Genomic DNA, 26,248 nt, shown 5'->3' on the forward strand with positions numbered 1-26,248 from the left:
CGGGGTCCTGGGTTCACCTTCTGACAAGCGACAGAACGCTCCTTCCTCATGGGGCAAGCCCTGGTCATCGGGTGCTTCCCCAGCGGGAATTTCAGACCCCATCGTGACACGGAAACGGGGTCCTACGGCTGGCTCAGCTCTCCAGGAGCCGGCACGGCTCATGAGGGGCGGGCACGGTTGGCGGGCATGCGACCCGCCCCGCTCCTCGCGCCGCCGCTGAAGAGGGAGCGGCGGGGCCAGGTAGGGCAGCGGAAGGGCGTGGTGGTGGTGTGAGGTGGGGTTTGCAAGCAAGATGGCGCCGGCGGTGCGGGGGCTGAAGAGCTTAGTGTGGCAGAGTGAGTGCGAGATTCTGCTCTGCGCCCCCTTCCCCTGCCTCTCGGGGCTGGGAGCAGCATGAGGCCGATTGGTGGGCAGCGGCGCGGGCCGGCCGGGGGCGTTCGCCACTGCCGCTGAGGCGCCGTCTCCCCGTAGCCTGGCGTGTTGGGGTCGGGGGTTCCCTGATAGCCGTGGGTGGGGCTGGGGCCCCTCCTGGCGCGGCTGGAGGCGCGTTAGGAGCCGTGCTGCGTGTCAGAACTGAGGCCGGCGGCCGGGCCTGCCGCGGGCGCCAGACGACGGGAGAGCCGGGCTGGGCCCGGGCGGCTGTGTGGGGAGCCCGATGTGCGGCAGAGGCTGGAGGTGGCTGCTTTTCCCCCGCTGTTTCAGCTAGGGACTCATCGGGTGGCGGCCGACCCGGCTTGCGGCCGTGCCGCGGGTGCCTGCAGTAATAGCACCTAGATGGAAACGATATTGCCTTATTCCGAGCTGAAGGTGAACTATGTAGTATATGGCCAGCCACACCAGCTCTTGAAGAAATTAAACTGAAGTCAGCTCTCCGAGGACTTCCCTGTTGCTTCCGATTGTAGAGTGATCCCGGCTTCAGAAGGGGCTTTCTAGTTGTCTGTCACAAAGTGGCACTATCTGCTTTATGTTGGGCTTCACGGTTTTCAGAAAAAAAATAAAAGCTGAAGGGGTCCCCAGGTACTTTCATAAATGAACTGAAGGTTTTTATCGCCATGTTTAGGAACAAGTTCTGGTGGTGTTTGTTACAGAAAATGAAATAACTGCTCTACGTGTTACTGGAGTAGAAGAGCTAATAGTATTTGAGGTAGTGTGGGACCTCTGGGGAAAGGCATTAGCAGGCATCTCATGCCAGGCCTAATTGTACTGAGGTTGTGACTCCATGAGCAGCTGGGCCAGCCTAGTGACTGACTGTCACTGAGATGGGAAGGTCCTGCTGCCTTCTCATCTGTGTTTTCTTCCTCTGCTCCCACCTGCAAGCTCCAGTCTGCTTGCTTGTGTCACTGGAAGAGAAAATAGAAAAAGGGGAGAAAGAGGAAAAGCAGACTGTTCCTGTGGTGTTCAGTCCTTGATTGCTGACATCTGTACTCTGCTCACATGAGTTACATTCCTTTATTTAGAACTTGACCTTTAGAAATCCCTACTTTTGTTGCTTTGCTTGTCTTGTCTTGCTGTGTTATTTGTGCCTTTGACTGTAAAGCAGTTGATTTGTCCTGAGGTGTTTTATAGAAGACTTGGACTTTAAAAGGAGGGAACCTAAACAAAGTGTCATCAGGGTGTATAAGGGCTTTTGAAAAGGGCGTTGCCAGTGTGGACATGACCATGAGAAGGAAAGATTAGAGTGATAGTGAAGCAGTGTGAATAATAAAATGTTTATATTGGAAACTTTGTAAAAAGGAATCTTCTGAAAAGAATGTTTTGTTACAGAGCTAGTTATTCTTGTTTTTTCAAGACTACAAGAACAATGAGAAGCGATGACCTAAGTTTTAGATGTTGTCCAGCACTTCGTTTACGGCTAATTCAAGGCCATAAACTGCTGCTTTTTAATGTTTCAGCAAGCATTTTTTTTAAGGCTGGTTTGTCTGAAAATAATGTCAGTGATGCTGATGCCTTGTGTAACAGCTTGTTGTCAATGTATTTCTTATTCCTGTTCTGCCAATAGGCAAGGAAGTTGTACCTGTGCTGTGTGTACAAGGAGTGTTATACCTGTGCTCTGGTATGGTGCTGTTAAAACCCCTTCTTTCCATTGTAATAGCCCTTTCTGTAAGGTGCAATTTTAGATTAAATCTAAGCAGAAGTGTGTGTGAAAAGATTACTTCACCAAAGTTTGTCAGTGAAGTTCAGTTATGGGGGTGGGGGAAGCTAGCTGGATTTAGGACAGAGTAGTTCCTGTGTATGAAATTAATTATAAACTGCATCTCTATGTGTGTATCTGTAAATAAGGTTATTTCCACAAGGAATTATGTATTTATTTTTTTCTTACAAATTTAAAATGTGTTCTAGACTTGTATAATAAGATTGTAGCCTAGCCATAGATATCTATGTTAATTTTTTTAAATGATTCAGCATTTCTGCAACTCTTATTTTCCAGAACACTTGCTTACAGTGAAAGCTGTTCTAGTCCTTACTTCAGGAAGTGTGTTATAAATGGGTCATTAACTTTGCCAAGGTGTGGTTTGCTTTTTGGTTTTGTTTGTTTGTCTTTCACAGAGGGATTTAGCAGTCTGATGTTCCAGTGGGGTTGTGTATAGTTCTTATCTGGATCGGGAAGTAAAAGCAGAAGAAAAATGCCTTAAACTAATTGAATGTATTCAGAGAAGACAAAATTAGAGAAGGTAGTTAGGATGCATAGTTGGTATGAAATTTGTGAGAAGGAAAAGAAAGCTTAGACAAAAATGGAGCACTACTCATACCTGGATTTAGGATTGGTTTTGTTGCATTCAGAGTGCTTATTGGAAACAGATGATTTTGAGAGCCTGGAAACCAGTGTAGGTCAGTTATTGATAAAGCAGCTGCAGGTTGAAGACAAAACAAACAGCAGTTGGAATGTTGCACGGATAGTACACTGTATCTGGTACACTGATAGCTTGGAATAAAAATTCTTTTGTGGTGGGAGAAAGCTGACTTCTGTTTTTAATTACAGAAATGAAGTTCAAGACATAACTGGATTATGCATTTGTATGTTCTGGTTTATTTTATAGGAAAGTAAGTTAAGGTATTGTAGAAAAAAATATATTTAAGATTTTGGACAAGGCTCTCGGGCACTCAATATATTAAGAAGAATTCTATGTAATGCTAAGGACTAATTCCTTGGTAGAAGTGTTCTCAGAAAAGGAAGATTAATGGAAGTTATGAAGGGTAATGAAATATTCATGAGGCTAAAGATTTGTTCTTACACCTTGTGTACAGACCTAGAAAAATGTAAATAACAAATACACAGTATAAAAGTGACAGGAAAAAAATGTGCTTATGTTACATCATGGATTCAAGTATTGCCAAGAAATACATCTTGGTAGTAGCTATGGAGTGATGAGCGTTCTGCAGCTTTAGAGAGACTATATCCAAAGAAGTCATAAGAGTCTCTACACCAGGCTAAGCAGCCCTAGAACTTGTTCAAATCTGTGGATTCTGTACAGCGAGAAGGATGTTGAGCAACCTGAACAACCCAGAGGGCAAGCTTGAGGAATGATAATGGATTTTGGGAGTTGTGTAAGCAGAAAAAGGTTCAGGAGAACTGAGCTTGAGTTTTATTGTTTACCAGCATGAACAAAATATGCCAGTTGGGACCAAGGGACTTGGACATAAGTGAATATATTAATATTTATAAACACTGAAGAAATAGATGTATGTTTTGTTGTATGTGCACCTACTATTCTGAAACGTCTTATGGTTCTTTCACTTGGCAGTAATCACAAAATGCCTGTGCTGAATTTTCTCACTTGTATTTTGGGCTTCTGTTCCTATTACTTCCATTTTTTCATTTGGGAGAAAGGTCCAGCTATTTTAGTAGATATCAGTAGTCATCACCTTAATCTGAAATTTTGTTCTATGGGAAAAGAGAACAGAATAATCAGATCTCTTTATTTATATGTTTATATATAACAGGTTTTAAACAGTACTCAAAATCTTCTGACTTGTAATTAATACATACCACTGCTGTGAGATCAAATCTGCATTAGCCTGATGACACCACTCCTGAAAGTTGCAACTCAGTTCTAGTGGTCTTTAAAAGTTGTGGGTTATAACTAGATGCTGACTTCTAGTGCTGAATCTGGTACGAGCTTTTTAATTGACACTTCTCCCAAAGTTGTCACAGCAGGAAAAGATATGTTATTTAAGATGACTTTCAATTCCTGAAAGAACTGGTATTTTCTTAGGCTTATTCTGGGATTCTAGAGAAAGAACAAGGACATCTGAAGTTAGCCTATATTTTAAAATAGGTCTGTTTGTGAATGTGTTGGTCCAGCTGCCTTAACTTAGAGCAGCTTAAACTTTTTTGCATGTGCACGATCCATTTTAGTGGAAGAGTTCACACACACACACAAAAAAGTGAAAAACTTAGAGACTTTTGACTGTTCAGACTGATTTTTAAGGAGCTGTTTATTACCAAAAAACCACCAATTAGCTACATGGTCAAGAATTGTGTAGGAGAAAAATTCTCAGTGGTTTTTTTTAATTATTTTTTTAGGTCTCTAAACATATGAGTCTAAATGAGTGAATTATTATTTTTAATAACAACTTGATTCCTCTGGTAAATTATCTATCACTGATTCTTCTTACAGAGCTAAAATCCTCAATATTTGATGACTGCAAGAAAGAGGAGGAATGGAAGGTATAGTTTTGCTGTAATTTTTGCAAGAATGTTACAGATTATTGCTCAAGTGATTCTATCACCAAGTATACAACAAATAAGTATCATTTAGTGTCTGGCACTTAAAACTGTTGTCTATCCAAGTAATGGCTTTTAGTTATCTCGGATCTTTGTATAATACTAACAAAAAAGTCTGAGAGCTACTATAGGAAGAATAAATGGTTAGTTGTCTTGATTTGTTTTTTAAGTTTTGAAAAAAAATTACAAACTGTTTATCAGTACATTCTGTTTATCTTCACTTTTCTTTTGAAAGACTTTTATTAACTTCAAAAATTATACTGCTATGCAATACATGTGGAGCAGGATTCAACAGTATGATACCTGTTGGAGCTGTAAAGTAGTTTTAGAATAAGTACAGATATATTTTAGCACAAATTTAAAAGACTTGTGTCAAAGTGTAAGTTAAAAATATTTCTAGTAGCAGTAGTGGGGACAAGCTACTTATTTAAGATGGAGCTCATCTTTTGAAATCCTGAATGTAGGGAGCTGCCTTCTGGCAAATTTAATTTGAAATTAATTTCCCACTGCAAAGTTGGTATATGCAGGTGATGAAGAGATGCAGAGTAATAAAATATATTTCAGCTTCAAATTTCCATGGCAAGTTGTTGAGGAAATAATATAGGCTTTACTCTAGCTGATTAATTTATCTAAATACTTGTGGTTTTTTAATATATTTAGATAATTCTTTTAGATGATTACACTACTAAATTACTGTCACTGTGCTGCAAAATGACTGATCTGCTGGCAGAAGGTATCACAGGTAAGCATAATTCTTTTTAATATACAGATGGCAATATCCTGATAAGAAAAAGAGAAAGAATAAAATTGATGGTACCCTTGCAAAAAATTGTCTTAAGTTTCTTGATGAAGACAAGTGGCTATGGGATATTAGACTAGCAGCATTTCTGGCTTGTACAGTAATTACCCAACTGATTTTTTTATTATTTTTTTAAATTTTTTAAATGAAAAATGAAATGTTTCTCTGCCTAGAAGCTAAAACTCTTAAAAATACCAAAACAACTTTTTCCTGAATATCATTGTAAGCTGGTTTTGGTGTTTGTCAGTTTTGTGCTTTTTTTTTTTTTTTTGTGTGTGGGTGGATGTTTGTTTGCTAATGTCGAGGATGGGGCAAATGAAGTTATTTGTCACAAAGTGATTTTAAGGAAAACTTAAGTACTGAAGACAAAATGAGAACAGGAGACAATAGTGGACAAACTGATGAAAGGTGTTTACAAGCAAGTGGATATGATAGAGGCAAGAATTTAAATTTGAGTTCTATGTTGTACAGATATGTTATAGCCTCTTCTCAAAAACAGAGCTTTCTGTAATTAAAAAAAAAACCAAACCACAACAAAAACTTGAAACTAAACTATAGTAATGATTACTTTAACTAGACTAAACCCATAAGCAACAGTAACAGTAGTTAGATTGTCACTTTTCCAAAAAATTTGAGAGTAGTTTCTAGTGGAGTGGAGTTTCTCATCTGCTGGAATGTCTCTCCAGTTCCTTGATGTTTTCCACTGTCAGATGTGAATAATGGATTGTGATAGATCTCACTTATGCAGTAGGCCTATTTAGATAAGACTTTGTTTCTCTATATGTATTTTTAAAAAAGTATTTTCTCTCTAGTAAATTTTATGGGCTTTTCTTCCCTACAACTTAAAAAAGGATGTTTTCCCTATCATTCCCTTCTCAAAGTTGCTTTTTTTGTTTGACCTTTGTTATGTTTATTAGTGTATCATCCTGCCAAACATTTTTCCTGCCTGTTTTGAAATTGAAATGAATGCACAAAATGTAAATGATCTAGTTTTTAATTATCTTTACATTTAGATTTTTAGAAACACTTTTGTAAGAGAGCATTGTTTACTTATTTTTTGACAAGTAGCAAGACTCTTCTATTCCAACTATTCAGTATAACATAATTCTTCTGGAAGTTTAATAGCAAAGCTGTATACATTTCACTCTTTGGAGTGTATTTTTAATCATAAGAAGTACTGCTTATGCTTTGTGAGTAACTTTCAGTGAGTGTGTATCCTGTTCATCAGTAAGAAACCTTTTTATTCTTAGCGTGTATGCTACTGAAAAGAACCTGTCTTTCCACATCCAGATGTCTGACATTATTTATCTTCCTTGTTCCTCCGCCTCAAAATTACTGAGCAACATGAATCTCTCTGCATTCTCAAGCTAGTGTACTGCAACACTATGTAGTAATGCCTTTATTAAACAGATAAAACCAAGAGTTGAGTGAAGCTGATTTGCTGAAAATGTCTAATTTGTGCCTGCAATTATATTGAAACAGAGTAAGTGCACAGGAAACAGACAAAGGCCAGAAGAGGCTCTAGTCCAAAATGATAGCTTGTATAGTTTCATTCTCCCTCTCCTTCAGTGTGCTGGAAGAACAATCTTGCTGAGGCAGTTCTCCTGGAAGATAGTTCATACTGGGCCCCATAGTTTGAGCATGTTTGTTTTGCCATACTTTTCTGTGTGGGGGCAAAACTCTGCTTGTGTAGAATAGCCAGGAAAGATTTAGTCCTACAAATTTAGTTGATGCTAGACTGAGGGTTGAAGATGTCTTGTGGTAACTTGCTGTATTTAAAATAATAAAAAAATCAAGGCGGTCTTGGCACAAGATAGGTCCTTGCCACTAATTTTGGGGACAACTCGATTGGTCTTATTTTTATTACCTCTATACTAAAATGTGTGTGGTGCTTTCCTTGCAGATGCATAAAGCTCTTAATTATAAAAATGTAATATTTCTTACTTTATAGTGGTGGAGAACGTATATAAAAACCGTGAGCCTGTCCCACACATGAAAGCAGTGTATTTCATAACTCCCACTAAAAAGGTTAGTATTTTAAAGAAAACTGACATCTTTCAGACTGAAAAAGCAATCTTATTAATTTAAAATATTTACTGTGTACAACTATACAGTACCTAACTTTTGCATTTTGCGTGATGCTTAATTTTCCATAATGAAATGACAGTGCAGTGTCACCACAGAGCATGTTGCAAATGTGCACTTTTGGATCAATAGAGGCATTGTTTCATAGCTTAGATATTGGTAACCTCACTGAAAGGGATGTTGTATCGAATAATGATGCAATACATTGAAAAATAGAATTCAAAGTAATGACGTCAATAAGAGATCACTGTTGTTTCCTAAAAATTGAGAGAATAAATCTCAGCACTGTTAGAGGTGGAAAATAATGTAAGCACCCTGCTTTGTGTGCTTTCTAAAGTGATCATGGTGTGTGACTGACCTTCTGTAGTTGTTTACTATTCTTGGTCTGGAATTAATACTCTCCTTGATTTGCAGTATTCCTAAGTGAGACTGGGTAATTAACAGGGCAGGAGGAGGGGAGGGAGAAGCTTTGTCTTGTATGTGAGGAAAGGCAAAACATGGTAATGATTTTTTTTCCTTAATTTTCCTATCCCCATAAGTCTGTGGATGGACTTATTGATGACTTTATCACTAAATCATCCAGCAGATACAAAGCAGCGTATGTGTATTTCACTGACTGTAAGTAAGCTTTTGTGTTGTAGTTTGATGACTTTATATATGTAAATAAGTAAGCTTCTCAACTTTCTTTTGTGTAGTTTAGTACATTGAAATTTTGGGTCCTGTTTCTTGAGAGAAGATTTGAGACTTAAATCACTAACCATATTTGGGTTGCCAGGGCATGGTCATTGTGCTGTGCGGCAATAGTAATTTCTTACACAATTACCAATGTTGATCATTCCCCACCTCAGCTTTTCATTCAGGTAATCTAGTTTTATTTTTAAAGTATTTCAGTCTTCTCCTATGTTGGAGGGTGTGGAGGTAGACAGTTCCAGTAAAACTATGTATGTCATAAACAAAATAGTACTTAAATATAAATGCATAAGAACTAGCTGCAAGAACAATGTTCTGTAATTGGTTATTTTCCTTCAGACTTGAGCCAGCTTTTTCTCATCACCTGAAAGAAGGTGCCTACTTAGCCCTTGCAAGCAGAGACAATTAGTGCAAATAGAGTTAATGGGACTACATGTTCCTCTGCACTCAGTGTGACTAAAATGGTCTGTAATAAAGGGAAAACAAAAAACCAAGCATGCCACTGAAGGCAGAAATGAAGTTGTGTCTGTCTCTGGATGGTCTGTGGATCTGCTACCCTATGTTCTCACAGCAATTGTTTGATAACTATAAAAAACTTAGTTTCTTGTTTCATTTTATGCTGATGCAGAAATTCTTGTTTTGGAAAAGTACTGCTGTCTTGCTGTATGTTCCTTTGTTGCAAGTGTGGAAGCTTTCAGTTTGAATACTTGCCAAAACTTTTCATGTTGAGAGGGGTTAGAGAAATAGCTCTGTCACTTTCAAGTCTGTGTAGTATTGATGTTGTCCAAATATTCCTTAAATTCAGTTTCTAGACTCGAATCCAATGTAGCCTGTAAATATAGTGAAACATATTTCAGATCTATAATTTAATTCCGTATTTCTCTGTATTTTGCTGTTCGATATGTATGCATAATTTCTCCCTTTAACCTTTTTGTAGCTTGAGAAATGTTTTCCCTCCCTTATATGAGAAGAAATAGCAGAAACTTTTGCTTTGATAAAATCAGTATCCTTCAATGCTGCAGACTGCTAATGAGCGTTGTACAACTTCGCTTGCCAAATGGCAGTACAAAAATGACCAGTGATGCTTCTTGAAAAATATCTCAAGCACAAAATACTGATTATACTTTCTCTTTCATTTTAGGAAGATTTGGCAACTTTTTTGTACGTTACTGTTAATTGGTTCTTAGGATTGTCTGTCTATTCTGAATACTGTAAGCTTATAAGTGAGTTATAATATTTTTTCCTAGTTTGTCCTGACAACCTCTTCAATAAAATTAAGTCTTCCTGTGCAAAATCAATAAGGAGATGCAAGGAGATCAACATTTCCTTCTTCCCATATGAGTCTCAGGTAAGTTTCATTCTTGATCTCAACAGCAGAAAATAGTCTGGAGAACTATTTTCATGTGTTGTTGACCTGCTAGAAAACAATTAAATACAATGCAGCTTTTTTTACTCACAAACTGTGAAACTTAGTGCTCTTTTGGCAGATTTCCAGTGCATGCCTGTATTTTTCAGATGAAAACAAATACTCTTGTACTCAAAGGTTTATTGTTTGCACTTGACCTCTTTGCAAGATTTGGAGTCAGTTGCAGTAGAGAGGTTAGAGAAGAAATATTCCTTAAGAGGAGGAAAATATTCTGGCTTGTCTTTAGTAAGCAGTTAAGTTTGTTACTGCTTATACTGAGGTGTTATTTTGACAGACTAGGTAGGTTGGTGCGTAGGAATAAGTAGAACTAACTACTTGGAGAAAATTAGCAAAGGAGAGCAAATGGATGAAGAGAACTGAAGGGGAGGGGAACAAAACCAGAGCTTCACAAAACACAGAAACAAAACTCAGAACAACTTGGCAAACTTTTTTTTTATTGAAAGGAAAATGTGTGAATCCATGTTTTCTCAAATAAAAATTTGAGACTCAGTGGAAACCAATGAGTGGTTTCCATGTGAAACCACACAGTGGGTATTGTGTTGAGAAATAATTTGTTGCTCATGCACTTCATCAGGTATGACGGCTGAAATGCACTCTGATACTCACTAATACAGTGAAGCCCCCAAACCCTGTCCACTATTAGGAGTTGTAGAACTAACCGTGAATGTTTCCCACAAGTCCTTCCTGTATTCAGAACTTCTATGTGTGCCAAGTGGCAGGTGAATATAGGAGAGGTTGCTGCTATCCATGTCTTACTGTGATGCAGTTTCCTAGTTTGAAGATGCACTCCTTTTTTTTTTTTAATAAAAGTTTTTTATTGTCTAGATTGAGAAGCCATCAGAGAATGGTTAGTGTGGTGGTTGGTTTGTTTTCCAGTGGTGTTGATGTGCCCAAGCTTTTTTTCAAACTGGTTTTGGGAGTTCTGCTAAAGCTGCTCTTAAAGTTTTGTAGCTTCCCCTACTAAATAAGGCATGTGAAAATTTTGTTGTCCTGGTTCTCTAGAGGACTTAACATGAAAGTAGAAATTGGGACTACTTTTGCAAAGTTGAAAATGAGCAGCACTTAGTCTCTTCTTGGTTTTAGTTTAGTTTTGTGTTCTCACTATTTTGGGTTGTGAGAACACTTTGAATCCTTAGAAAAGGAACAGAAAATGTTAACTGGTTTGCCTAATTTAAAATCGCTGGGCCTGCTTTCTGGGCAGACAAGAGTAAATAATCAGACTGAGCTCTGGGCAAAGTCCAGGTAACTATCTATTCACATGAAACAAACATCTTTATCTGGATGAATGTTCTTTGGCTCTGTAGTTACAGAGTCCCTGTGAAGCTGGAGAAAATCCATTTGTTGACAATGGGATTGTTTCCATGTTTGCATTCCATTTACTAAACTGTTGAAAAAGTTTTTCTTCTGTGTAGTACTAAACATCTTTTATCAAGGTTTAATGCATTTAAAGAATTTCAGTTCTTGCAGGTAAAGTCTTCATATAATAACCAGATACAGTATGTAGAATCTTATTTTAAACAAATTTAACTTCATGCTTTCTATGATCACTGTGATATTGCATTGCATGGCTCTGTATGAGACACTGGATGGTATATAGTTCTGCCTGTCTCAGGTCCCTCCATCTGTACAGATAGTAAGCAATTTGAAAAATACAGTAACTTACGTAGAGAACGAAGCAATAGAGGAAGAGAGTGTGAGAACAAGAAGCAGATGAGCTCAACAAGACTGAAGTGTGGCTTTGGTTTTTTTAAAGTATATTATGTATGACTTCATTACAGCATGTAGCTTTAAAGTATTGGCAATTGTTTCACCAACTATTTTAGAAATATACAATTTAAGCCATTTTTTTTTCTTGGTTGTGCTTTACATAGGTATTTACTCTCAATGTGCCAGATGCGTTCTACCGCTGTTATAGTCCAACTCTGGAAAAGACAAAGGATAGAGATGCTGTAATGCAAGTAATGGCTGAACAAATTGTTACCTTATGTGCCACGCTAGATGAGAATCCAGGAGTCCGATATAAAAGGTGGGGCAAAAATATTGCTTTATAGTGTAGTTGCTTTCGCTTCTAGGACTTCCCACGTTGTTTGGTAATAGTTTGAGGCTGCAGCATAGGGGTTTTTTTGGGTTGTTTTTTTTTTTTTTTTGTGGATGAATTGTTCTTAATCCACAACTCTGAAATATGGAATGATAGGAATTTGTGAAATGTAGGCACAGCAGTGAATTATTTCTCTGTGTATTCATATAACAGTACTTACCCTGTTTCATTATGATGTCTCATGTATGGTCAGTAGGATGACACTCTTAATATGCTGCTTTCTAATATACCACATGCATAATCCTGTAACAGAACTGTTCCTGTTGGTAGTTTTGCAGCTCCACTTGGCATCAAGGAATTAATAAATTGCTGAGGCAGATGGAATCAGGATTTCTTTGTAGTAGAGATACTAAGAAGAATACCTCTTTTGAGCTTTGATAGAGAGTACAGAGTAGTATCTTTGAAGTCAAAGTAGGCATCTGAAATTATGCTCAAGAATTGCATTCTGTGGTGTAATGTGAAGTGGTGCCTTATTCTCTGGAAAGGTAAAAAAGAAATAATTGCTTGACTGTTTTTTCTTTTCTTTCTTTCTTTTACTCTCTTTTTTTCTTTTTTTGTTTCCTGCCTCTGGGTGAGACCTTTTAGGTGCTGGGCCATCTGCCAGCTAATGTCAGTCTTTTGGCTGAAGCTGTTTCTACTATGTGAAATACCTGAAGCTTTCAAAGAGTGGAATTGTAATGTAAGAGTGAAAATATATTGGAAATACTTAGAATGGAGTTCAGAAACTGCTCATGAAACCAGAGGATCAACCTAGGGAATTCTTTCTGTTTTTAAAGGTAGCATTTTAGTGTGTTGAAGAAATTTAAGTTATTGTTGCATGCTTCCTTTTTTCCCAGTGGACCATCTGATAAAGCCAGCAAACTTGCACAGCTTGTTGAAAAAAATCTTGAAAACTACTACAAAACTGATGAGAAAAGCCACATAAAGGTAGAAAGTGAACTGTTTGCTCCTTTTTTTTGTAAGTCTGGGAAAAAAATAATCTTTGGAATATGTTTTGACAATAGGTTCTACAAACCCGTATTTTATTAATAAAGGCAACTAGTTGCCACTTAAGTTGTTTCTGTGTGTGAAAGCAACCTAAAGGTGTTAACTGATACAGTAAATCTGTGTGTAAGCAAATATAACTTGTGTGATCAAACTAACTATACTTGAAAAATTTGCCCTATGATGTAGGGGATGATACAAACCTGAGGAGAAGTGGGTAACTTTTGTTTTAACGTCACCTTCTATAGGACTATGTGTAGAAGGGACTTCACCACAGAATTGGAATGTCTTCCATTAAGGGATTTATTGTCTGCAAAGATACAGCTTTTCACATAAATAATGTTTTTGATTTGTCACTGCAGATCAAGGCAGATTAGGGCAGCTGCCTAAATGCAGAAGTATGGGGTAAACTGTTTTGACTTGGTGATGTTTGACTCTGCTACAGAAATAAATGTACCTGATGCTGCTGCCACTTTACTAAACCCCAAGATAAAACTTTCAGTTGAATGTTTGGAGATTATTTTTTCTTTCTGTATTGTAGCACAGTATAGATAATCTGTGCTGAAATACAAACTACATGCTTATTTGTGAAAAGTCAGTGAGAGGCCTTTTTCGTGTGTTGTTCTTTACACTCTTTGCTCATTAGGTGAAGTTACCGAATGCATTGCAATGGGCTAAGAGCATTGCCTTAAAATTAGTATTTAAAATCACTATCACTGTGTTCTGGTCATCATTTAAATGTTCGTTTTCTATTTATGTTGATTAACACTTGGACCATACTTCTTAGTGTTTTTCAGTTATTTTTCCAAAAAATGTCAGCAGTGGTACAACTTGCTGTAAATAGATTTAACATGCATTAACTTTGTACTGTATGTCTTAACTTTACATTTACTTGATGGCTTTCTAGGCTAAAACCCACTCCCAACTAATAATAATAGATCGTGGCTTTGACCCAGTATCAACTGTACTTCATGAACTCACCTTCCAGGCAATGGCATATGATCTGCTACCAATTGAAAATGACACTTACAAGCAAGTACTTTTTAAAAAAAATCTAAACACTTTATTCTTGATTATAAAATCTATGGAATTGTTTAGCTGAATTGCACAACAGCAATATTAGTTGCTGATATTACGTAAGGGTTGCCGCACTTATTAGTCCTTCCTTTTGGATTTGTAACTTCCTCTTTTTGTTAACTTCCTCATTTAGTTGAGATTAGGTAGGATCTAATTGGCATTTTCGTTAAGTTCCGAGTCTAACAAGTTGCATTATTTTTAAAAACAAAGAACCTTGTTCTAGACTTGAAGCAAAACCTTGTTAGTGCATGTTCAGATTCTCTACCTTTTCTTTCATATTCTCAACTGTCTTGGCCTAACAAGGCAAACAAGACCAGTAATCGAATACTGAGAAAAAGCTTAGTTAGTTCTCTGGAATGCTCACTTTCATAGCTCCAGTCATTTAATTTGTGTAGTTGTTAAAATTTACATGTTTCTATCTTAAATGCACAGTTAGGCAAGCCATGTTCAGCTTATAAGCATTATTTTATCACTAGTCAGAGTAGTGTGACATTGTTTTGCATAAGGTACGTACTTTGCTGTCAGGTTGTTCTGACATGAAAGATTTTGGTAAGGCTTTGCTTTCTGATGACCCACTACAGCAAATGAGACTTAATTGCCTCATTGATTAGTTGAGCAAACAGGAATGCTTGTCTTCTGTCAGAAACACTGAGTGAATGATTTCACAGAAAACGTAGAATTCTATGAATGTGAAATTTGCTGGGTATGAAAGTGTAGCAGAGTAGGTTTACTAGGTAGTTATGATCTGACCTTCACAATTAATCTTGTAATTTTTTAAATATTCTTCTGCTTTCTGGTCATATACACTACGTGAGTTTGTGTATGTGAAACTCTTGTGTAGTATGATTGCTGTCTTGCTTTATAGGTTTATTTCTGTTTGTATAAAAGTAATAGCTGGTCTGTAATGCTGTGGAGTGTGTTTCTTGTATCTGTGAAGTAATTTGTTCCACTTTATTTTGTGGGTGACTGAGACTTCATTTTCCTTCAGAGTTACAAAATGTCTTATAGTAGATATAGAAAGCTGTATTTTGTAATCTCAATGTGTATTGCTTTGCACACAATTTGCATTTGAAGCCAAAGGGAAGTTGACATTGGAAGCTGAAAAGAAATTGATGTGTGTAAATGTATGATTGAAACTCTAGTTACTGTTGGTTTAAAAGAATGCCCAGAAGCTACTGGCCCAAAGAATCATTCTAAAATTCATCTGATTCCATGTTCAAAGATGTAATTTTCAGAATCCTTATGTAAATTATATTGTGTCAGGCAGTAGCTTGGCTTATAAGTGAAAACCTGTGTACGTTACTGCTGTTATCTTATATGTTGATTAAACCATGACAATTAATAATCTAATAAGTTATGAGAATGGGGGAGGGAAACCCAAACCAAACAACTGTCTGAATTTTCTTTTGGAAGATACAAAACAGAAGGACTTGCTGGGAAGGAACAGGAGGCAATTCTGGAGGAAGATGATGAGCTCTGGGTGAAGATTCGGCACAAGCATATTGCAGATGTGATAGAGTATGTGAATAAATCCTGTTAAATTATCAATGCTAGGAAGGAGACATACTTTCAAAAATACAGTATGTACAGAAGTATGCAATTTTACTAATATTAATTACAATTCTTGAGGAAAAAGGAAATAAAATTATTTCCTAGGAAGTATCTTCAGATATTTTAAATTTGAAGGACAAGTTATTTCATCAAATGGCATTATACAGATGTCATAAACGGAATGTTTAACTTCAGTTTCCTTCATCAAAAACCACTCTGTTCTCTGAAGCAGACCTGTATTTGAAGCTTTTACTTTCATCCAGAAATTCTTGTTGCACAGTTCTTTTAAGATTTTAAGTAAAGATCTTATGAAAAGATTTATGGACTGGTGCTGTTGCATTTGATTACTTTTCTTTGTGGGTTTTTTTTTCCTCAGGGAAATACCGAAACTTTTGAAAGAAATTTCATCGACAAGAAAAGCAACAGAAGGAAAAGTAAGTTGTTTAAAGTAGTGTTACTGTTTTTCCTGGTAATTTAGTTATTTTCAGCTGATCAGATCTATGTAATTCATGGATCTATTATAGAAATTGAGGTTTATCTCAATGGCAATTTTTTGGGGGGGGGGGGGGGAAGGAAGAAGCAAGGCTGCAACAGGAAATAAGGATGTCAAATATTGGGAGGAGAAAACTTTCAACTTGTACCATTTCTTCACAGTTATCAATATCTGCTCTGGCCCAGTTAATGAAAAAGATGCCGCACTATCGTAAAGAGATTAGTAGGGTAAGGGCTCTTTTGTAACTACAACTTCACAATAAATTGGTTTGTATGCTATAACTTTCTGCGTTGAAGTCTAGTTTTATTCTGTCATTTTCTGTTAAGTATGCTATATAACTTTTCTCCAAACTAATGTGTTCACCTACTGTAAAATTTTGAGGAAAACTTGTTTCCAGGTGTTTCACTTTAGTACATAAAATAAGCTTAAAAGATTTGTGTGCTTTAAGTATTGAAGATAGCATAGGACTTTAATGTTTTCGTAGGTATTATGGGGGCCAAACTCCAAATGAAGGGTAAAACACAGAAAATGTATGATGGAACTGAAGGGTAGTTGAAGGATTGACTCTTGTAACCAGTAAAAATGATTACTTGATGTGTGGTGGTTGTTGGTTTTTGTTTTGTGTTTTGTTTTTTTTTTTTTTTTTTTTTTAAAAGCAAGTTATGGCAGCTTCTGGTTTTGTCTTCTAGCAAGTTGTCCATCTTAACTTAGCAGAAGATTGCATGAGCAAGTTCAAATCTAACATAGAAAGGCTCTGTAAAACTGAGCAGGTATGTTAAAAAACCCCACAAACTAAACAAGAATTTACTGCAAATGCGACTTTGTTTGCAGGAATAGATGCTTGTTTTTAACAGACAAAAGTAGTGTCTCTCTTGCCTTTTTTTTTGTGATCACTTTTCGAGGTGGTAGTATTAAAGCTAGATGGGATATACAAAGCTCTTACTCTGCCAATAAAGGAGGTGCTCTTAGGGTTATGATTTTTTGTCTTTGAATCTGGCTGAGTTGTATAAGGATCATCTTTGTCATCTTTGTTCAAAACTATGAAGTTGCATTACTACGTTCTGCAGAAGGAAGCCCTTTAAAAATGTCTGGGAAAAGCACCTGTTAGGGTGAGGCATTATGTTGTATTACCAATCTCAAGTTAAAAACTATGATTTATATTTATGAGTTTTAGATATCAAACAGTTTTAAATGTCTGAGTATTATGTAGCGTTGCTAAAATGCTGTAACTGTTGAAGTAATTATGTCAAAGATTTTTCATATTGACTTTAAATCGCAGCTTGATTGTTTCCTCAAACATGCGGTTTCGTAAAAATGCATTTTGGAACACACAAAACAATGCTTTTTTTTTTTTTTTTTATGACTACTCACTAATACCTTTTTTTTTAATTTAGGACTTGGCTCTTGGAACTGATGCAGAAGGTCAAAAAGTGAAAGACTCCATGAGAGTCCTCCTTCCAGTTCTGCTCAACAAAAGTCATGAGAGCTATGACAAAATTAGAGCTATTCTCCTGTATATCTTTAGCACAAATGGTATGACAAACTGCCCTATTTTTTTTTCCTCACTGCTATGGACTTCAAATCAAGTTTTGGTATAGTTCAGTATTTCTAGTTAACTTAAGCATCTGATGGCCAAGTTTGAAAGAAATACTGTCCATCCCTGTAGTTTCTCTTCTCTTGAATTAGTAGCAAGGATACTATTGGTAAGGAGTTAAGAAATTCAATAGAAGTGCAGATCCATACAGTGTTTTAGCATCATTTCTATGCGTGGATGTGTGCAACAGTTAAAATGTTCTCCTTTTCACATAGTATTGAAGCTTATGCCCATTGCAACATGAAAATGAAGTCAATGGGGAAGAATTTGTAGAGGAGGAGGAGGAAATTGACAGAATGTGGGTCTGAGGAATCTATAACAATACTGAGTTTTGGTCTCAAAAATGGACCATTAAACAATGTTATCTAAAATGTAGTATTATGTTAAACTTAGAGTAGACTAGCCAAACAAAATAATCCTGTATTCATTAACAGCCCAGAATGTGAGACAAAATGGGTCCTACAGTCACATGGTAGTTAAGTTGTGTATTTTCCTTATATCAAAGGAACTACCCAGGAGAACTTGGACAAGCTGATCCAGAATGTACAAATAGAAAGTGATAGTGACATGATCAGAAATTGGAAATACCTTGATGTTCCTGTTATCTCTTCAGTAAGAATGTATTTATTTATTTTGTAATTTCCTACCACCCAAGCACTTGTCTACGGCTCTTTCAGCAGCTCTTAGTAGTATTATCCAGGTTGCTATTTTTTGGGGGGGAGGGGAGGGGGGGGCAGGGAAGCAGGCAATTACTAGGAATTCTTGTCTTTATGATGTGTCTAAGTGGTAAATCCTTTAAACAATTAACATGAATAACTTTCCAATATACCTATAATGTTCTCTCTAAAATCATCAGATGGTGACTTGAGCTAGTTGGTTTTGGAAAGTGCCAACTTGGTTCCTTGTCTCTGAAATTAGTATTTCTAGTGTATCCTGAATTCTGCAGGTATTAATTGTTGTTCTTTGTTGTTATTATTTCTTGTAAATTTCCTCATGATCCCCCCCCCACTTGCTACTAACTGGGAGTAAGCTTCAAAAATCCAAATACACTATACAATACAACGGTGTTTTGAAAATCTTTTCAGCCTGCTGCTCAGCAGCATAAACACCCAAGAAGGGACCGTTCTTCAGAAGAAACTTTTCAACTTTCTAGGTGGACGCCTGTTATCAAAGATGTTATGGAGGTAAATTTGACCAACTAGTTAATTCATGGGTGCAGTGCCGAAATTTTCTCAAGTGAGCAGTTATAGTCAATCTTTTGAAATTCCATAGTATCTTGAGTTACTTTTGTTAAATATGTTTGTTGAGCAAAGTGATCACTTCTACTCTGTAAATACAGAACATCAGACTGCTGTGTGTTAGCAGTGCTCCTTATTTGACATCATTTTAAAGGTGAAGCAAGCAAAAGTAAAAAGTCTCTTTGAAAAGTTTGTCCTGTGATTGATGGTGTTTAGTATAATTTGAAGATCTGGATATTTTTTTCCTCCAGCGGGTCTTTAAACTGCAATTCAAATCTAAGCTGTAGATTGGTAGAGGCTGGAAAGTGTTACTTGCCATAAGTGTAGTTGCTTTGTTCTTAAACCTCTTCCTAAGCATCAGTTAGTGACTGATAGACAGAACAGTGAGTTCTCTGGACCTTTAGTCTGACCCATTGCTGTCATTCATAGATTCTTGGTGACTTTCACGTGTTCCTTTGTGTCTTCGGGGACCCTAACTTCTCTCATATACTGCTATAGAGAACTCTGTTAGGGTAGTTACATGTGAAAAGGTACTAGTGAAATCTAAACAGTTAAATCAATGCTATATTTATAAAGAAAGCAGATGTACTTCCAATTCCTTGTGATATGCAAAGGCCTTATAATAACTTTTAGTGTTATGTGGTCTAGCATTTTGTTACACAGGAGCATTGGTCATGAGGTGCTGCTTGTGATTGGTTGTTCTAAGAAACTGCATGTGCTGGCATTAAATGCCAGTTAGACATCCTTACTGGAAGTTGAAACTTGATGGGTTTTAGGACTACATGGCTGTTTAAAGTGGGTCTTTGTTTTGTCCTTCAGGATGCTATAGAGAACAAACTAGATTCCAAAGACTGGCCTTACTGTTCCCAGTGTCCTCCTACCTGGAATGGTTCAGGAGTAGTAAGGTAAATTGTTTAATTTCTTGAAACATAATTTACCCATTTCTCAGGGTTGTTGTCATGCATATTCGAAAGCATTATAAAAGTGCACTTACTAAGTGGTGAAATAATTTATATAAGGTAATGTCAATGTGTAACCTATATTTTAATTTCATCTGAAACATATGGAACTTGGTTGTTAGCTTAATAACTTTTCTATAGCTTTTTATTTGAAGTATCTGCCTTTTTCTTCAAAGGTAGAAATAACACTTCCATATTCCCAGAATGAGAAGTTTAAACCATTGAACTTATTAGTATGAAGGAGTTTCACGAAAGGATTATCAGTATACTGTGACTTAGGCAAAAAGAATGTTTTCATTTCTTCTGAAAGTTATTTCTGCTGTGGTAGTGGTGGTGTCATTCTTGAAAATAATGACTTTAAGTTCAGTTCAGTTTCTGTAGGCTCTCCCATTAGGGAATATGGGCCTGTTAGATCCTCTTGGCAGGTTGTGGTTTAGAGAAGTCCAGAAAAGTTGGAGGGCTTGAAATTAATTCTCTGCCAATGAATGTGAAATAATGCGTTCTGTGTACTTGCGTATTTACTGAGTAGCACTGAGAGGTGATTTTTGGTAATGCTTTTTAGGTCACTAACTTGTATTGTTCCTTCTTCCCCCTTTTTAATTCCACTAGCTCTTGAACCTCATGACCAATACCTGCCAGTTTGACAGCTTTTATCACTTTTGGTAGTGTTATTTAAATAGTGAGGCAGCTGAATAGACATGAGTGTGTTTCTGTCACAGGAATGGTCATTGCACTGATCAGATGCTGGAATTCACAGGGAGGGAATCATTCTACATGTCCTAAATGTGGAGGACACATTTGAATGGGAATCTGTACTTTACTAAATAAAAGAAAAATATTACAGATACACAGCCTTAGGAAAATAGTTTTGTTACTTCCACTGCTAACCAAACTGTTGGTGTGTCCTTATGTTCCTGGACAGGCACTATGATGACCAGTGCAAGGAAACATTAGGGCAAGTCTTTGTATATTCTAACTGGATCTCTGTCTTACAGGCTGGTGAAATTTGGGAGTCTTTTAGGCACCCTAGCAAAGAGAGATCAGGACTGCAGATGACTTAATCTGATTCTGCAGTTACTATATGTGTGTTAGAAAGTATATTTTAAGAGCTTTTTTTTGTTCCTAGCTATCTCAATCTTAGTTGATAACAGCCAAATATTTTTTTTAGAGATTCTGTTCACGTTTGGAGACTGAAAAACCTAAGGCTCTAGCTTTTTCAAATGAACCTCTTATGAAAAATGCCACTGGAATTGCTAGCATGCAGAACTAAGCTGCTCTGTAGAACTTCTTTGTGTGTGAGCTGTGTATGCAACAAGGTTTTTGCTTTGTATTTAGTTTCCCCCTTGTGATAACTGAATAGTTTGAGTAATGTGCTAAACTGTTTTCATTTTAAATTAAAATAATTAGCAATTTGTCTACATTCTTTTGCTAAAATTATAATAAAACTGTGAACTGCATGATAGAAATTGTTACTGCTTATAAAGTGTTTAACTTTTACCAAAATTAATCAGTAAAGCTATATAAATCTCATCTTACGACATTTCTTACAGTGCACGCCAGAAACCTAAAGCTAGCTATCAAGGCGAGCGAAAGAGTAGTGCGAGACTGATTATATTTGTGATTGGAGGAATTACGTATTCTGAGATGCGCAGTGCTTATGAAGTTTCTCAAGCCTACAAGTCCTGTGAAGTTGTTATTGGTAAGCTTGTCTTGGGAGAAGGGTGGTATGTAGGGGTTTACTACATGTGTTTCTGGAAAATGTAAGGATCTCTTTTCTTACATTCCCTAAGTTGGTTCAGTAAACTAATGCTATAGTCAATGTATTTTTAAAAACTATGCATTTAGAAGTATCTTTTCAGTTTATCTGGATTGCTGATGTTTGGGTTTTTTTGGGGTGGTTTTTTTGCAACAAGATATTAAGAGCAATGCATACAGAAGAATCGTCACAAATTAAGTCAGAGAAATAGATTATTAAAGTAGCCTGATGTATAACAAAAAGGCTTTTAAGCAGACCTGTATTTCCTTGCATTGGTTTCACAGAATCACAGAACGGTAGGGGTTAGAAGGGACCTCTGGAATCATCTAGTCCAACCCCCCTGCTAAAGCAGGATCACCTAGAGCAGGTTGCTCAGGATCATGTCCAGGCAGTTTTGAGTATCTCCAGAGGAGACTCCACAACCTCTCTGGGCAGCCTGTTCCAGTGCTCTGTCACCCTCAGAGTGAAGAAGTTCATGTTCCTGTGTTCCAGTTTGTGCCTGTTGCCCCGTGTCCTATTGCTGGGCACCACTGAAAAGAGTCTGGCCCCATCCTCTTGACACCTGCCCTTTAGATATTTATAAGCATTGATAAGATCCCCTCACAAACTTCTGTGTCTGCCTGTGCTTTACCTGCAGCTACACTTGTTCTCATTGCTTTTGGAAGTAGTAGGAAAGCTGGCAGACCAGTGCAAAATTAGTCGCTTTGGGAGGAAGGGAAGATAGGTATTTTTTCTTTAAAAAACCCCAAACAACAAAACCCAAACCCCTCCCCAACAAAACAATCCCTTCAAAAACTTTTTCAGTTTAGCTTAGTTGACTTTGCAACAACTTCTAGTTCTTGTCATGATTTCTACAGAAACTTTACACAAACCACACCATGATTTATAGCTTTTGCACTGAAAACCGGAGTAATTTCCCCAATCTTCTTAAAATTCAGCAGTAAATGCATGAATTACCAGCTGGGGTGGTAATCTCTCAATACTTCAGAGGCAGCAAATGCTTGTTCCATTACCTGCTGTGCTTCAAATAATCATTTCCTGTAATGCTGTTTGAATTTAGATGCTAAAACACTTACACATATGGTATATCAAAACAGAGCTCCTAGATACAGAATCTTACCAGAGACTGGTATCCATCTGCAGTGGCAGCTGGTGTCCGGGTGCAGGGTCATCTGAAGCATTCTAAATTGCTTGAGATGCCTATATCTGGCAATTAAATGTAGTCTTGAGTTTCAAAAAGGATTAAATCTATCTACCATTATTTTAAATAAATAAATACTTGTCCTAAAGCAATGACAACCTTGATTCTGAGATCTAGAGTCTGTTACCCCAAAATAATGGGGTGTGTTGTAGGTATGTTTGTGTGGTGTTGTCTTTTTGGTTTATTTTTTGTTTGCTGGTTTAGTTGGTGGTGGTTGAGGTAGGTTTAACACTGGTCCTAGTATTGAGTTGCAATGGAAAGACCAGGACAACAGGAATGTAGTTTAACAAGACCGTTTCTTCATCTGAGACTTGTTTACAAAACCATGTTAGTGTTGGTCACTCTTTCACTGTAATATCTGGCACTAACCATGGCCCCACCTTCCCTTTTGTTTAGAGGTGATTCTTGTAGTTTTGTTGATAATCCTGATTTCTGAGGGAAGGTGATAACTGCCAAACTTTCATGCTGCTTACTGCAAGATGGAAACCACCTTGTACTCCTGATTCAAGGTTCAAGGCAGCCCTAACCTTAAACAGCTAAGAGTTCCCTTTATAACTATAGGGTGACCCTTCATGGCAGAGGTTATAATCACTGTCTGTGAGAACAAGAGGTAGTTGTGCAGTCCTGAAGAATAGTAAGGATTTTCTTTGCTGCTCCAGACTTGGAATTTGTTGCAGGGTTTTTTTTTTGTTTTTCCCCAAGGAAATGTTAGTCAGTAAAAGCCAATTTTCTGTAACTGATATTTCTGTGGAAAACTACTATTGGGTAATCTTTAATCCAGATGGCTTCTTGATTCTAGGATAAGGCCTGTCATTAACTTGCTCTTTCACAGAATGGGCAGATTTCTGGCAGGCTGGGACAGTTGCATAAAGTGAAAGCTGCCCAGATTCAAGCCTGTTTCAAACCAGGCAGAGCAGGGACTTGAAACTTGAATCCAGAGTAACAGTCCTAATCTGGATGTCTCAGTGCGTGGAAGAGCGACACTGCCTACCTAATGGTGACACTTTATATGGTAACACATGAAACACTTTCAACTGTTGTACTTTCAGTTTTCCAGGTACAGTAAAAAGCACTGGCATGTCATAATTTTTTTTAAAAAATAATGTCTGAAAGTCAGAATTTCAGACTAGTACAGTTAATACTTATGTTCTTTTGTCAGGTTCTACTCATATTTTGACACCTAAAAGACTACTGGATGAAGTAAAGAGCCTTAGTAAACCAAAGGATATCGTCTGCATTAAGGATGACTAGAAATGGTGATGTTTATGATGTATTAGGAAAAGACAAATAATACGTACATATTCTTATGGAACTGACTTTTCTAAATACTGTACTAGGACACTACATGGTTCTGACTAATGGTCATTTTCTAATTTAAACTTGCTGCTTTTTTGGGGAGTAGAAGGCAGAGAGGAAAAAACATGTGTTTCTTAGGTTGTATTTAGGATAGACAGTGTTACACTGTAAGTGCTTTTTCAAAAGGGCATGTTCACGCCTAACAAATTATGCTAAAAGGTATCATGATTATATTTAAACTGGAATTGATTTTGAGAACTGTGAAATCTTTCTATAATAGTTATTTCTAAAAATGACTGAATTAAAAAGGGCTTAGGCTCTTAGAGGCTTCAGAAGAAAATTTGTAAATATGAGGTTATGGTAAAAATTTCACATAAGTGCAATGTCTCAAACTCATTTTTCTGTAAAATAACTCACTGAAAATTCTTTAAATATTTGTAACTGTGAAAAATCAATATTTTTTTAGCTGGTGGTGGGTAAGGTAGAAAATTAATCACAGAAGTACTAAGCAGTTCTAATTTCAATAAATAACTTGGAGAAATGCTGTCAACTGTGCACTGAAGTACACTTTATATTTAAGCATATACAGGGATTATTACTAAAGCTTTTCAAAAAAACTTAATTTCTTACAAACTCACATATAACTGTGTCGATGTAGTCTGCCTGTTTTAAGATGTATTGCCTGTGACATAGAAGTTCCAAAATTTTAGGCATAAATTCTCTTTTTGGGGAGTGGGGCCAGGAGGAGAGGAAAAGGAGGGAAACAGTTGAATCTCAAGTGGCTTGGTAATTTAAAAAAAAATAAAAAAAATGCACAAAGCAAATCAAATACCCAAACCAGATGCATTCAAGAGAATTTACTGTTTTCTTCTACTTTGTTACGTACTAAGAAATACATAAATTTGTTGAAGGGGATCAAATAAATTCTAAATTGTATTAATTCTGTAATATTGGTAATGTTTAGATTTGTCTTAGAAGATTATTTAAGTGTAAATTTACTAACCTTTTAAAGGGATATTGTATTGATGTGCCTTAAAAGGTTAGTTTGTATGTAAAATCTGAGAGAAATATCATAATGAAAAAGAATAGATTACTTACGGCTTTTTGTTTACATATTTCCCAACTGTAAGGGTATTCATTCTTGTTTTGCAGAAAGGAGGTTTTGGTTTTTTCCCTTAATTTTTGCCCTCAGGTTAATTAGTAGGTTAAGAGAACATCTTTGCTAGGTAAGTTCGTTCAAATTTAGAGGGTGGAAAAAGGTCAAATTTCCCTCCTACATCAGAGAAGAATGAAACAGGAGAACATTAGTAACAATTCTAAAACGTTGCAGGATATGGGGCATGATGAGGATAAGTGGCTGTAGCTTTCAAATGCACCTACATGAGTTAGGTATCTAACATATACTGATTTTATTTTTAATAGGGATACAGGAACAACACCTTTTCAATTTAACTGGTTCATCAAATGTCATGTGCATCAAAACTTTAAAAACTTTTTAGTAGAAGTATCCATAATGTTTTTCTGAATTCTAATTCCTAACGATAAATATCACAATAAATATCACTGAGCTTTCAGTTTGCCAGAGAATGTTCTGAGGAAGCGTTACGACATGCTTGTCTCATTTAAATATGTTCTTTCTTAAGGCATTTGCTATCAGGCCCAGGACAGCAGGTTCAGACAGTGGCCCAGGATAAACGAAATGTCTAGCTGTTCTTGCGATGCAGAAACATTTCTGTGGAAGAGATTAATCTTTTCTTATTGGATCTACAAAGCCTACAGCAATTATTTCAACTACGAAGTTCAGTTGCAAAGTGCTAACAGGGCCATTCCAAACATTAATCTAGCACAGGGGAGTTAGCCTTTCAATATCCTGTGCTGTTGTCTTAAACTAAGTAAAGTAAAAACATGGATAACAAGCAGAGGCAAATTGAGTTGCAAGGATAAACAGTAAGAGCCTAAGGGAGAAAAGGTTAATGGTATTGTTGGCTGTGAAGTGTGGAAGCCCTGAAAAAATGCATTGACTCAGGCTGGTAAATCAGTGGTACGCAGCAGCACATTTAACTATCACTGCTTGCATGAACAGTCCAGATTATCTCTATCCATCAACTGACGACACCACTCAGGTTTGCCTGAAAATAACCGTCCTTTTTAAGCAATGCACTGTGCTTCTAACTTGAAGTGATGATTTCCATCAGTCCCTATATACTTTGGAATTGCCTCAGGGAATAGCATCCCTGATAATACAAGGCTGTTAACTGCTTGCTTCTAATCACTG

General features: G+C 36.9%; 1 protein-coding gene across 4 annotated transcripts; it reads left to right on the top strand.

The window, feature by feature from the left end:
* The first annotated feature begins 165 nt into the window (after positions 1 to 165).
* STXBP3 (syntaxin binding protein 3) lies at positions 166 to 24,523 on the top strand. Of its 4 annotated transcripts, none has more exons than XM_075760104.1 (19): positions 166 to 240; positions 4,620 to 4,669; positions 5,387 to 5,468; positions 7,477 to 7,553; positions 8,150 to 8,228; positions 9,548 to 9,648; positions 11,598 to 11,752; positions 12,661 to 12,751; positions 13,716 to 13,840; positions 15,299 to 15,403; positions 15,813 to 15,870; positions 16,091 to 16,156; positions 16,619 to 16,699; positions 17,324 to 17,462; positions 18,029 to 18,135; positions 18,609 to 18,707; positions 19,581 to 19,666; positions 21,271 to 21,419; positions 23,837 to 24,523. In XM_075760104.1, the coding sequence occupies exons 3-19, from the start codon at positions 5,438 to 5,440 to the stop codon at positions 23,926 to 23,928; spliced, it is 1,641 nt and encodes a 546-aa protein (XP_075616219.1). In that variant the 5' UTR covers positions 166 to 240; positions 4,620 to 4,669; positions 5,387 to 5,437; the 3' UTR covers positions 23,929 to 24,523. The 4 variants fall into 4 exon arrangements, with proteins under 4 accessions (XP_075616219.1, XP_075616218.1, XP_075616216.1 ...); XM_075760103.1 differs by having other exon boundaries at positions 216 to 240; positions 5,400 to 5,468; XM_075760101.1 differs by having other exon boundaries at positions 228 to 335.
* Positions 24,524 to 26,248: the final 1,725 nt, after the last annotated feature.

The sequence above is a fragment of the Balearica regulorum genome, chromosome 8, assembly GCF_011004875.1.
Source record: "Balearica regulorum gibbericeps isolate bBalReg1 chromosome 8, bBalReg1.pri, whole genome shotgun sequence".
In the NCBI taxonomy this organism is placed as follows: Eukaryota; Metazoa; Chordata; class Aves; order Gruiformes; family Gruidae; genus Balearica; species Balearica regulorum.